Raw genomic sequence first — 13,724 nt, forward strand, 5'->3', positions numbered from 1 at the left:
AATGCTAAACGTCTAGTTCTCAAGAAAGCCCTACTCTACATGGAGTGGTTGGTTTTGGCTAGAGAAGACATGAAGTCAGAGATAAAAAAGCTTCTACAAATCACCAGAGGCTGAAGTTGTCTTGACAGGTGATGGACAGGTTTTCTGTTTCTCATTGTCTAGAGCTGTCCCTGCTTAGGAGCTTTTTAATGGCTGCATTAGGTACTTGGTACTTTGTCTGGACCATTCCGATCAATGGATATCGTGGCAAGATTCCCACTTACGAAGGCCTGTATTTATGTCGCTTGTTACCGACGCTAGTTGGAATCCTTTTCTAACTTCTGCCAAGTCTTGGGGGGTTTTTTTTTTTTCAGATCTCGAATTTCTGTACTGAATCGGATAGTTTCCCTCGTATGAAACAAAAGGGTGGTTCACATCCTCCCACTTTCACATCAAAAGAAAAAAAACAAAAAAAATTAGTGGCAATATGAGCTATCAATCAGGAGAAAAGTATCCTGCTTGTAGCAGAGCTCTACGGGGATATACCATGGACGGATTTAGGACCACTCCGTGATATATTGTTTTCTGACATTTTTTACTATATTCATAATTGCTCCATTTTTATCAACCAAAAAAAAAGAGGCACTCTATTGACATAACCATTCAGACGATCAAATTAAAATTTATAAACCAGCTATTATTTGAAAATTTCCAGATAAATAAGATGGTTGGGGTTGCAAGTTCATTCCAAAAAGAAATTTGAATAAATGGGAGCTCATCTTACAGAATATCCAAGCTAACAGGGATCGATCTCTATAATCCCACCATGTAAACATTACCTCAACCACTGTTCCCACCCTAATAGAACACCTAAACCTTTCCATTTTACACCCATCCTTGACGCATTTCAAGCTGGAAGGGTTTATCATTCTCCTAGCCAGAATACATACACTGTGGCAAAAAACTTTGCTCGTTTTAAGGTGGAATGCTTGTATATCATAACGACTACCTACCCGGAGGCTGTAAGATTTGCCTGGCTTGGTCTACTACTACTTTGAGGATCTTAGGTTGGCTATGAAGCTCCATCAATGGCCATATTCCCCAATCCCACTGCCATTTCCTCCCTTTCATCTTTCTCCTTCCTCTGCTTCTCAGAAACACCATCATCCGATGGCTGGCTTTGATCGGTAGGTGGCAAGCATGGCTCGCATAGTAAAGGTCCCGCATTGATCCATGGGTGCTGAAGCAACTGAGCCGCTGTGGGACGCTTTTCTGGAACGAAGTCAAGTATAGGCACAAGGAAATCAGCCATGTCTTTTGCATCCCGTTCATTGAAGTCGTACTTCTCAATAAGCACTTTGTGGAGGGGCCAAAACTTCAAGCGGCGGATGTGCCTCAAGTCCCCATACCTATTGAAGAATGCACGGGAGTACCGGCCACCCAAAGCAATCTGGCAACGAGCATTAAGTGAATGTTTGAAACAAGTAAACTTTCTAAAGATGAACTTAAGTAGGAGAAAAGATGGCTTTACCTTGCGTGGCATCATACCTAGTAGCTCCATCATCAACGCTAAGTGGTCCTGCACAGCATAAGTATAATAATGGATAAACAATTATAGCTCAATCATTACCAGTAAAGATTCTCCCCCGTTACAACATCATCACAGTCAATCTAGATCATCACAATCGTAGTTGTTCCAGAAAGCATGGAAGAATGGAGATACCATATGCATGTATTAGTAGAAGATGGTCTGTCCAGTGTACCAAGCAGCAAATTCATACCTCTTAATTTAGGAAAGAGCTATCTCTATTAGACGTGCATAAGGACATGCAGTCATCCAACACAAAGAACTGTATACACTGGGGACATGTTTGCAGGCAACATTAATGCAGGACGGTAGAATGAGTGTCTGCACAGAAATTTCTACAATGACATGAAACCAAGCATAGAAATTTTTATGCAGGCAATACAAGATAGAATAAGTTGCAGAATTTGCTGTTATGCATGCTCAGAGGATCAGCTTATCTGCTCCTCTCTTGAACACTTTGTATACTTCACATTTAACTAGGAATGTCAGGCGCCAATTTTATTCGACTGCAAATTTAGTTTGCAAGGCTGAACCATTATAAGTACAAAAAAGCATGTTTATTGATGATATATTATCAGGTTTGGTGTTTGGAGACACACGTCAAAGTTTATGAAACCTGGAAACTATCAGGTTTGGAACTCGGGCATGCTAACATCCATTGGAAATATAAAGAGCACAATGCAACGCAGACATTCAAGCAGACCCAGCATTATGCTTCTTCTTATTTTTGGAGAAAGCAAATCTTGGTCAATAAAAGAAAATAGGAAATATTCCTGTACAGAATTCTAATATAACATTTCAGCATCACAAAAACAATGAACATCAGCTGTTGCAGGAAATGCGCAACTATCCCTATTAACTTTCGCCTTTCACATTTTCATTTCCACTGTAACATCTAGGATTGATAATGATAAATCATATGGAACATAAAAACATTGATAAAACAACATTAGCAGGCAGTAGCTTATCCGTTGGTATGTGGAAAATATGCAGACAAACTAGATTGGTTGAAAAGGAGGGGAAAAAAAAACTCAAAAATGAATATTGTTTACCCATACATCAGGTGAACACAATATAAATAACCAGCATAGCATGTAAGTGAACTATCAAAAACCACTGCTAGTTCAGAGGGGGAAAAAAAACACAGAGAGAGAAATGTTAACATGGATTTCAAAATCACTCCAGAGAACTGAGTAATCCAGCTAGGGCATCTTCAGGGAACATTCTTCTTAATCCTAATGAACAACTGGGTGACAACATGCAGTTTTGAACTCCGACAGAAATAGTGGCGACATGAAACCAGCGACACTCAAGCCACAAGAAGAAAGATGACATAAGAATGAGATAAATGGGGCAACTGATTGCTTCATAAAGAGTCAAGCAGATGGCCCAACAAATGTGGCATTAACATAAAGCAAGAATTCAGCTCAGTGGTAAAAACAACCGCAGAAGCATAGCCAAGATAGGGAAAAATAGAGATTGTAACAATCATCCTAGAGCTTAGCTGCTTCTATGTTGATTTTTCCCTCTTATGTATCATTTCAGGCTAACTAACTGTAGAAGGAAATATTACAAAAATTTTGAGTTTCTCAACCCAGGCACTAATACGAGCAACAATTTACTCTGGTTATGTCCTACCCAAGCTTCAAAAAGAGATTGATGTAACAAAAGATAGAGTTCTTCATGCATTTAATTCATGTAATGACACAATCAAAACCACAGCCTCATATAATTTCCTTACTAGGAAAATATATCTTCTGAAATTTCACTCAGCATCCCCAAGACTGACAAAGGCCTCAATGCCACATTGCAATATACAACACAGGTTCTTCTAAAAATTGGCTATAAAGAGCACTTTGCACCAATACACAATTAAGTGTATTTTTTTTTCAACATATAAATATGTCTTCTATGACACTCACAGAAATAGTGTACGTGGGGGGAAGGCTGAATATATCTAACCCTCCCCAGACACCATATTAGCGGGAGCCTCATCCACCAGGATGCCCTTTTACAAGCATTTCATGAAAAATAAACTATATGAGTAACAGGAGAAAAGGGGATCTATCCTTTCAGATAACCACAAAAACTAAATGCTTGCAAAATATCTTACCTCCAAAATAAAATTTCAAAAATTAAACACACAAACACAAAATTGTTACGTCTTTCATCCTTACCACCAAGCTGCCAGGAAAGAAACTAGCATAAAGCAGGCAGCTAATAACTTTGCTTTCATCTTTCGTGTCTTCTTTTAGTGACTTTTTGAAAGGGTAAAATGAAAAAAGTGGCAGGGCCATCCTTTTTCACTTATAAACACCAATTCCCATACCCTCTCTCCGACTCCATCTCTCCCCTCCAACAATCTCATTTCCCTAAATATCCTTCAAGAATGGTGATGACTCATACAGCCCTACCTCACTTAAATACCCTCTGCTTCCTTGGATCCCATCAACCCAAGAACTCTCACTACAAAAACCTGCTCAGAGCCTCTGATGATGTCTTGGGATTGGGATACATATTGACTTCATTATTGAAATACATGTACAGAGGTAGATTTTAGGAAAACTTGGAAATGTTAGGATTTTTTCTCATTTGTTGTATTTTGTATCACAAGTTCCAATCCATGGGAATTTAAATCATTTCTTTGAGAATAGATCTACGCATAGATGCATCCTGCTGGTTCAAATTCTAACCACTGTAATCTTTGCCTCTTTTTATCTTATGTGTGTCGACTCGAAGAGAACAAAAATTGTTCAATCTAACAGTTGCAACATATATATTCAACATAACAGAAGCTTAAAATAGCTTGAAATCATTTCTGATCTCTATGGCTGCCTGCTAATAGAACAGAACCTGAAGCACTCGAGTAACTTGTGATATGCATTTTAAACCTTCAATTCTATGGAAACTTGAAAATTCCTACCTAGTGGTTTTGTTTATGATTACATATATTGTCGTTCTAGTCATGCTCTAAAGGCAGCAGAAGCTGTTGTCATTCATTTCAGAGACAAAATGAAACTGTAAGGCATATCCCTTCTTGATTGGGAACAGAGAATCTTTGAGTGGACTACAAGTGATAGAATTCTTAGACACAAGTTTTTGGTTTCTAAGACTTACAGAGGATCCTATAGTACGAATAAAAAAGGCTTCTACTGGTCACTAAGAAGTCACTTAAAGCATAGACATCAAGTAAAGGGACAAATGGATCACACCATGATTGTCCAACCTGCAAAGTTCCATTCATAGCTAGAGGGCCTGAGTAACATATTTTAACCTAGCTTGAATACTTCACTTTAAGCATGATATGAAGCCACCAATAAGTTCATATGTTGAAGTTTCTTTCAGTTTTTTTTTTTTTTCTTTTTTTACCATTTTATGCTGGCTATGTATTTGTAACCTTAAGAGTTCTAGAATAGAAACATTAATAGAAACTGTAAAATAAATTCGTCCCCTGTCCATAAAGTTCCATCAAGTTAACTAAAAGTGGTGGTTGGAGGATGGATAACATTTTATGGATAATACGGCATGTAGATTTCTATGTTGAACTTTCCATGTTGCTAACATTTCCTGTTCAATGAGTATTGCAAAAATTAAGTGTTGTTGATCTCAGATCCTGCATACATAACCTCATCTATTTGTGCTCTTTTCAACTTTTTATCATGCTTGCTAATTTTTGATATTGTAATTGTTGTTCATATGATATTAAATTTAATAATCTGCAAATGATGATGCTTATTTTGCATTACCGTCTGCATCTGTGTATGTGTGTGTGTGTATGAGCTGGGTCAAGTCTTAGAACAATTTGGCATTGCTTCTGCTTTTTCAGAAGAGCTCTTTTATGAAGAGCTTCAGTTGAAATGCTTTAGAAAGAAGCACTCTTTCACTTATCCGGCTTAAGGTAAAGCATCATGTGAAATCATTTGTTTTAAATTTATTTGGTCTCAACCCAGGTTTCAAAAACCAGTACTGGACCTCGCACCATTTTTTTGCCGGAATGGAAACGTACCCAGTAATGACACATAATTCAGGATTGCATCCCTTACCAACACACTCTGCACCGGTGCCGGAAACTTGCCAAAGGTATGGACACATTCATACTGGCCCATACCAACAGTATTTGAAACCTTGGTTTCAATAGAATAGGTCTAATTCTAATACATATAAATCAAACTTTCTTGAGATCAACTTAAGGAATAATAATATTTTTAAAAAAAACACACACATAAGACAATATGTTTAGTTTACATTGAACCCACGCAAGCACATTAAATTTAAGCTGACCTAATTCGTGTGCATGTGCAATACAACTATTCTTAAGGCAGCTTTTTGACTCCTGTTTATGTTAGTACTTATTGAAGGTTACCAAACACATCTTTGACCCAAAAGGCAATTTTTTATTGTAAAAATTGTAGAAATGCTTTTGCTAACAACACCAAAATAATTGCAAATTTTTATCTCAAGAAAATGACAAAATTCGGGGTAAAACCGTTTAACACCTAAAAAATAAATTCATGTTTAGATTCCATGTATTCTCTGAAAAAACTTTAGGTCAGCAATATTTCCAAAAAGCCAACCATTTGTGGGAAGAAAGATCATTTATTTGAAGATGAAATAGAAAGAACCCATCTCATATCACTGAATTTTGATTTGGTTCTTGACACGATGATTTTTCACCTCCAACTAGTATATAAGACCTCAAATTACAAATAAGCACCTCCTGCGGGATAGACCCATTTTGGACCTTGATAAACAAATTTAAACTGGTCAGGCTAGGTTCCATATATAAATTCATTAACTTTATACATGTGGCTACATGTAGCACTCCTAGATTGCCACACAAGTAGCATTTATGCACACACAACTCATTCAATCATATGGACACTTCAACAGGAAGTACCTCTATACTTGTTGAATACAAGACAAGACAAACCCATATACCAATCTTTAAATACATCTTTGTCCTCAACCAACAAACAGTCTTGCACCAAATTACATTCAAAATCATGTAACACTTATTCCCTCTGATTTGTCCATGACTCGTTAATGTGATTTAAGTTATATGACATGAAGTTAGAAAGCAATCTGACTTGCACATAACATGACTTAATAAGAGAAGATTCTTGCAACACAACTTAAAAGCTCCGCATCAAGGTTCGTTCAACAAGTATGGAGGACATACCAGCCAGCAACCGGTTAGGCATGGTACAGATCCATGCTATGCCATTCCAAGGTGTACCGACAAAGGGAGAGCCAACAGGGAGGAGGAGATAGAGGGAGGGAAGGAAGGAGGGGGTGCGAGAGGAGGGAGAGAGAGCCCCTAAATTGTTTTGAAAATTTCCAGCTGAAGTTGGAAAACTTCAACCTCTCCCTCTCCCTCTGTTTCAAACCGACAGACTGAACCATACTGATAACCAACCATCCGGTTCAATACGCCCTGAACCGATCGGTTCAATATGGTTCAGCAAATGATGCTTTCGATGGTATGGCAGAAAAACAAATGAAAGTATAAATAACTTACTTATGACTTCTAAAAAACAAACAATCCTTGCAGACGATTCAAAACACAAAATTAAGCCAACAAGGCATCAAACATCGTTGGTTTGCTGCATGTCTATTCTTAAGGTCTCATCTGTGTTACCTAGACACTCCATTTTTAAGCTATCTGGAAATGTCAACACCTTTGGACACTTGAACGAAGCTGGACACGGCATGACATGACTGAATGCTTCACTTTGAAGTGTCCTATTGCCATCGGCAATGAGTGTCCGATGCTTGCATTTTTTGGAGTGCCATGCCGAGATCTTAGTTTTAATTGTTGGACACTTTGAGTAAAGTGTCCTTAAGTTTTTCTTGATACCTAAAATGAAAAGTCCTTAATTCTTTTGTAAACACTTCAAGCAAAGTCTCTTCATTGTTTATAATATAAAGTTATCTTAGTTATATGAACACTTTAAGCAAATTGTATTATGTTTTTAATATAAACATATCATGGTTAGTTATCATTTTCACTATCTCAAAATATCTTGAACCAAAATGGAAAATAAATTAAACAACATGGCCATTCCACTAAATTAATTGTTAGTTTGCTTCCATAAGTAGTTAGCATCAATAATTCCAAATCTCTCTTTTTTGGGAATAAGCATCAAAAGACACAAACGCACTACATACATACATACATACATATGCTAACAGATATGCACTCACTCTCTATACATATAATGTTATATGTATATCCATGCCATGTCCCCATGCCTAGATTTTTGGAGGTTGTTGTGTTCAACACTTGAGGACACTTGACGACTTGACACCCATGCCAAGTGTCTAGGTAACACTGGGACTCATATGTTGGAGACAACTTAACTTAGCCTTGTTAAACTATAAGATGAGACCTCTAAGGGAGAAATGATGTGTTTAGAGATTTATTATTGACACAATGTATGGCTTGTTCCTACTCTTTACCCTAGAATTATTTACTGAAAGTTCTTTTTCTCTTTGATTGCCCTAAACTGATAACTACCCAATGTTAACATGAACAAAAGCATCACCTAATGATTGAGGTGAAAACCGTTTGTAGGTCTTGAAAAATCAACATAACCTGAAATTTTAATCCATTTCTCCTTCAAAAATGATGTGTACATGTTATGGTTCTCAACACGAATGAGGAATGTGCCATTTATCAGTCTTATGATTAACTAGGATTCTTTTCTGAAGCTATCTGGAGCATATTACATGTTCAAATTTTAAACTTGAAAGTCCCTGACTGTAAACACACAATCAAGGTTGCAGGCTTTCAAAATAAGCATAAGCATTAAACAAGATTGTCATCCTCCTTCAAATAAATACATAATTTCACTTTTTAACCACCAGAACATACATGAAATCAATTGGTCTATACATCTTGTTATTACAACTCTCCATAACAGGGGATATCAACAGCTACTCCTAGGGCAGTCCTAAGACATGTTAATTATCTGAATTATTCAAAGTTAAAAAAGCTGAGCTAGAAATGAAAACCTTATATAGAGGGGCTAATGCTAGGTCTAACTATAATTCGCATTACTTTTTCTACAATTATCTTTGCAGTATTTAATGATTCATAAAGGTTATGTATAACTATCTGCTAGCTCAGAGTTGCTTTGAGGTGATTCCATAACATGGAAACAATTGGCAAGAGGCTACTGGTAGTTGGTATAAAGAAATGAGAACCATTATTACTGAGAAGTTTTTAACCAGTGCAGCCTGCTTGTCATTAACTTACATTGCCTCTCTCTTGATCAACTTTCTCTATAGTTTCTGTAAAGGAACAAATGGAGAGAGAAGTTGTGGAAGGGAAGATGTAGGGGACATACAATTGCTCCGTTATGGACCATTTGATGCTAACCAAGTCTATATGCTTCGACTTATTGGTTGCTAGATCTTTCAGTTTAATATGTCAAATTCTAATGAAGTTAACTTAGGAAAAAAAGAAAAAGGAGGGAAAAAAAAATAGTATATGATGTAACGAAAGAATGTTTGTACAAGAGATAATCACTCATAGGCAACTATAGAAACCCCAACAGAATTCCTCCAGACAAGGAAACAGAAACTTAGCAAGGTATGGTAGACACAAGAGGCAGAAAGGAATTAGAAGGAAAAACATCCTCAACAAGAAAAGAATAGAAATTAAGAGGCTGATCATGATAGGAAGACAGCTATTACAATGAAAGATTTAAATTAAGGAGAGAAAAAGGAAATTTCAAATATAGATAGACATTTTCTGTTTGAAGACATAATGTCAAATTATTTAAACCTTCCTTGAGAAATATTTCGAGAATTAGATTTAAAAAGATATTGACGTAAAGGAGCATTTTCACATGGTAGTTTTTTGAGAATCTAACACTAGTCAATGTCATGAAAATAATGGAAATAGATCCTATTTGAGAAGATATTATTATTATTATTATATATGCCTAAGAGGATTCAAGTAATAGAAAAAGGGAGAACTGGAAGGCTACCACCAATTGGGAGAGAAGAAAATAATCTTCCATCTATTAGCCTTTGGCAGAAATTACAATGAGATTCACACACTTCCAGTTTTACAAGATGGTGAAGCATATCAAGGCAAAAGATAGGTTCAGATCTCAAATCCTGCAAAATCAATTATTTGTATCATAATGCAGCTGGGATGAAAACAAGATACCTACTCGCATGAAAAGTTGTTAGATGAGAAACAAGCAAAAGAAGCAATTGAAAAATAAAAGAGGTCCAAATTATTGAAATACTAGACCACTGAAATAAGCACACGATGCCAGAAATGTGAATTGAAACTACATTAGAAAAATTAGTAACAGATGAGGCTTTTAAGTTTCCATCTTGAGCTAAAAAGGCATATCATTTGTTTGATAAACTAGACTTCACGATATTCAATATGAAATCCAGTTCACTAATAAACAAGTATTATTTGATAGACCATCTACTTCATTAGCTCATTCCATGTGAAATGTCAAGTACATAGGTTTCTCAGATGTTCCCAATTTGACAGAAGAGAGGCTTGTTCTGATGAAATGAGAGAAAAATTCATTTCCCAAAGAAGTTTGCCCAGAAAGTAAAAAGAGTGAGAGTAAAATTTCACCGAATTTACACTCTAGAGACTGAATTATAACATATTCTGAACTAATGATGGGTTTCCGTAAGATGACCTTTCCTCTGCTTGATGATATCAGAAATGCAACTTATAGCAGAAACCTTTTCAAAGATATCTTAGATTTATATATGTTCTAAAAAATAAACTAGATATTCTAGAGAGTGTATGAAAATAAAGGTATATTACATGATTGGCAAGAATAATGGAGCGATTATTCATGTAAAAAAGGTCATAGTGAAATTATAGGTGGACAAAATTTAGCCTTTGAACCTGAACCTGTGTTCCTTGTCACCATATGACAACCACATGTATGTGATGTGGCTGCTCCTACAAAAAATTGTGCATGTGTCACATTCTAAATGGCAGATAAAACCTAGTAGAAAGTTCATTACCATAACTTAAAAGTATCACCTTACTGCCGTCACTACCTACAACAAAAGTGACTCTAAGCAACAGAAAGATGAGTTACCAGGTTAATTCCAGTTTTGCTCGCATGTGCTGTGTAATGTATCTTATAGCAGACAAAATGGTGTAACCTGAATGGATAAAATTATTTCTGGACATGTTATGCCATTAGGTTTAAGAAAGATTTATCTCAGCTGTGAATACAGGCAAAGGTACTTAAGGAATTAGCACTGACAGGCGAGCTTTTCTGGGTAGCATTAATTCAAGCACCATCAAACTTTATAAGTTTTGGATATAATTTAACACCGCTGATAACCAAAAAGTTAATAAATAAGGAAAAAATTATAAATCAAAAGGTACCAGTCTCATGTCTTTTACCTCATCCCGATCAAAATTGTCCCCACTATGTGGATCAAAAAGCACATCCCCTGTTGCAAGCTCAAAGCAAATGCAGGCAAATGACCACATATCAGCAGGTGTTGAATACTTGGACCCAAGAAGCACCTCAGGGCAACGATACTGCCTTGTCTGTATATCACTTGTGAACTGCTTGTATGTCCAACAAGCGTTCCCAAAGTCCACCAGCTTGCACTGTAAGTCAGCCTCCATCACCAACCTCTTCCTCGTATTCCTGCTTCCTCTCCTATGCCCATGCACTGCTCCCTTGTGCACTTCAACATCACCATCACCATCATCATTCAGTGCAGATGAATGTTGCACCCCATTAGCATCTGCAGTAGCTGAAGCCATGGCACTCCCTGATGTCGCGGCAGCCGCTCGCTTTGCTTTCCGCTTCATCTTTTTCTTCTGATTCCGAGTAAGGTCCCCATTGACAGGGGCAGGGACTTGGGTGGTGGGTCATTGGACTTCACAGCAGGGATAAACAGGGGAGTGCTGGACTGACGCGGGTCCCTGGAAGGGTCAATGCTGGATACCAGGAGAACATTCTCAGGCTTAAGGTCAGTGTGGATGATCTGTAGATCATGGTGGAGGTAGTCAAGAGCTACAAGAATATGGCGGCAGATCTCTTTCACCATGGAAAGGGGAACACCCCGGTAGTCAGTGTACTTAATGAGAGTGAGAAGGTTGTCCCCGAGAAACTCAAACACCATGCACACATGGTGTCCATTAGGTCCTGAATGCTTGAAGTGATCGAGCAGCTTCACAACACATCGCTTGTCATCCGAGTCCCCCTCAGCAATCTGCTTCAAGATCTTTATCTCATCCATTGCTGCCTCTGTGTAGTGCTGCGCACTTTTCTGCACCTTCAGTGCCACATACCGCTATAACACCAAAGCAAAATCAGATTTTGATGCTAGTTCCTCCATGTTCAGGCAACAATGAGACAAATTACAAAGAGAAAGATCAGGTCTTCATCGAGGTCATCAGATTGCAAAAAAAAAAAAGAGTTACAGCCATGAGTTACGATCAAACTTCTAAGCCATTTTTTCCATTTTTGATCTCGGAAGCAAATTGATTTTCCTACTTTTTATCAATCCTCCTCAGCTCTTACAGCAAAAGAGCCAAATAATCGAAACGAGATCAAGTCTAGAGCCATTACTTCTTCGACTTTAGAGAAAAAACTCAAAACAAAAAAGTGCTCTTCCTTTCTTTAGGGGAAAAGGACTGGATTGGTAGGACTCTGTCTATACACAGCGAGAAAAGAAGCGATGGATTCAGCTTCTACGGAGAGAATCCGGGGGTTCTAGGGATCTTACGGAGTGGACAGTGTCCCAGGCGAGCCAGACGGTAGAGAAGTGGCCCCAGCCGAGCTTGGACTGGACGACGTAGGCCCCCTGCTTGAAGGAATCGCCGACGCGGACGGCGTGGTATCCGCCCCGCCGGTAGTCCTCGGTACCCTCGTCCTCCGACGTGTAGTTGCTGCTCTCGCTCCGCTCATCCTCCTCCGCCATCCGATCCAACAGACCTCGCTCTCCCTCCGATCGCTCCCACGCCGCCTCGTCGCCTCCGTCGCCGGATTCAAGAACTAGGGTTTGCACTCCACGCGCGCTCGTCCTCCCTCCCCCTCCAAAGTTCTCCCTCGCACGGCTTCTGAGCGAAAATAAGTAAGTAAATGGATTGATAACTTACATAAAACAAATGAGGTGGAGTATAAATTGTACCTCATGAACTGACTAACAAACCTAAACCACACCTTCTTTTTCGAAGAACACTGGGAAATTAGATGACGTGGCTGGCCTGCATGCTAACAGCTGAGACGGTTAAGAAAGGATAGTGGATGCATTTGACGCTATTGGTTTATGGAGGTTGATGTAAGGAGTCTTTTTGATGGAGAAATCTCACGGTCACCGGAATAATGGGAGAGGTGAAAGGGAAGTAAATGGGTCTTCTTTGCTTTGAGTGGGAGGGTGGTGGGTGACTAATGGGCTGTCAGATGGCAGCGGGGGAAGGCGTAGGATAAGGGGATGGACCAGCACGGATCCAAGCTAGGATGTTTTGGCTGCTAGATTTCTTTCACTCATCACACCTGAATACACATGACATGAAAAGACCACCAAATGGATCATGGATGGCAGGATGGGCTCTCTACACTCTTGTGGATGTAATGTGATGCATGGATAAGTCGGGGTTTAGGGTTTTCTATTTTTCATTTTGACCCAGAAATCATGGGTTTGCATATGGATTGAATTTGATCTTGATATATTAGGCATGGATTTTGACTAAGGTGATGTTATAGTTTAGCTAGTCTAGAGGTGGTTGTAAGCTCAGTGATAATATGATTGCATTGTTTGTCATGAAGAAATTTCGAACATTATGCTTGTTGAAAGAATAAATTCTTTATAAAAATATAAAATAATTTATTTTTAAAAAAATAGAAAACTAATTTGTCTAGAATTTCTATAAATTAGTTTTGCTCAGTTATCCACAACATAAGAGAGTTTATGTGACATTAAAGCAACTACATTTTCTATATCTCCATCCTCAAGAAAACATCTCCAAACTTGTTCAAAACAAATATCTTTCTTCCTAGAATTTGAATATTGGAGAAATAAAGCCAAATTTGTCAAATAACAAGCTCTGATGGGTTGCTGCTAGTGGGGTATATAGCCTAATTCATGGGGTGTTCGCTGAGTTCATAGTAGAGGATGTGGGATTAACAACTTAAAC

At 38.1% G+C, this 13,724-nt stretch overlaps 1 protein-coding gene across 1 annotated transcript; it reads right to left on the reverse strand.

Moving 5' to 3' along the window:
- Window positions 1–720: 720 nt before the first annotated feature.
- LOC105053267 (uncharacterized) lies at window positions 721–12,647 on the reverse strand. The gene is given in 5 exon segments (XM_010934371.4): window positions 721–1,429; window positions 1,511–1,558; window positions 10,974–11,432; window positions 11,435–11,878; window positions 12,314–12,647. Coding segments are annotated over 5 exon segments (1,524 nt in total). The 5' UTR covers window positions 12,509–12,647; the 3' UTR covers window positions 721–1,051.
- Between the last annotated feature and the right edge of the window lie 1,077 nt (window positions 12,648–13,724).

Source organism: Elaeis guineensis, chromosome 10 (genome assembly GCF_000442705.2).
Source record: "Elaeis guineensis isolate ETL-2024a chromosome 10, EG11, whole genome shotgun sequence".
Classification (NCBI taxonomy): Eukaryota; Viridiplantae; Streptophyta; class Magnoliopsida; order Arecales; family Arecaceae; genus Elaeis; species Elaeis guineensis.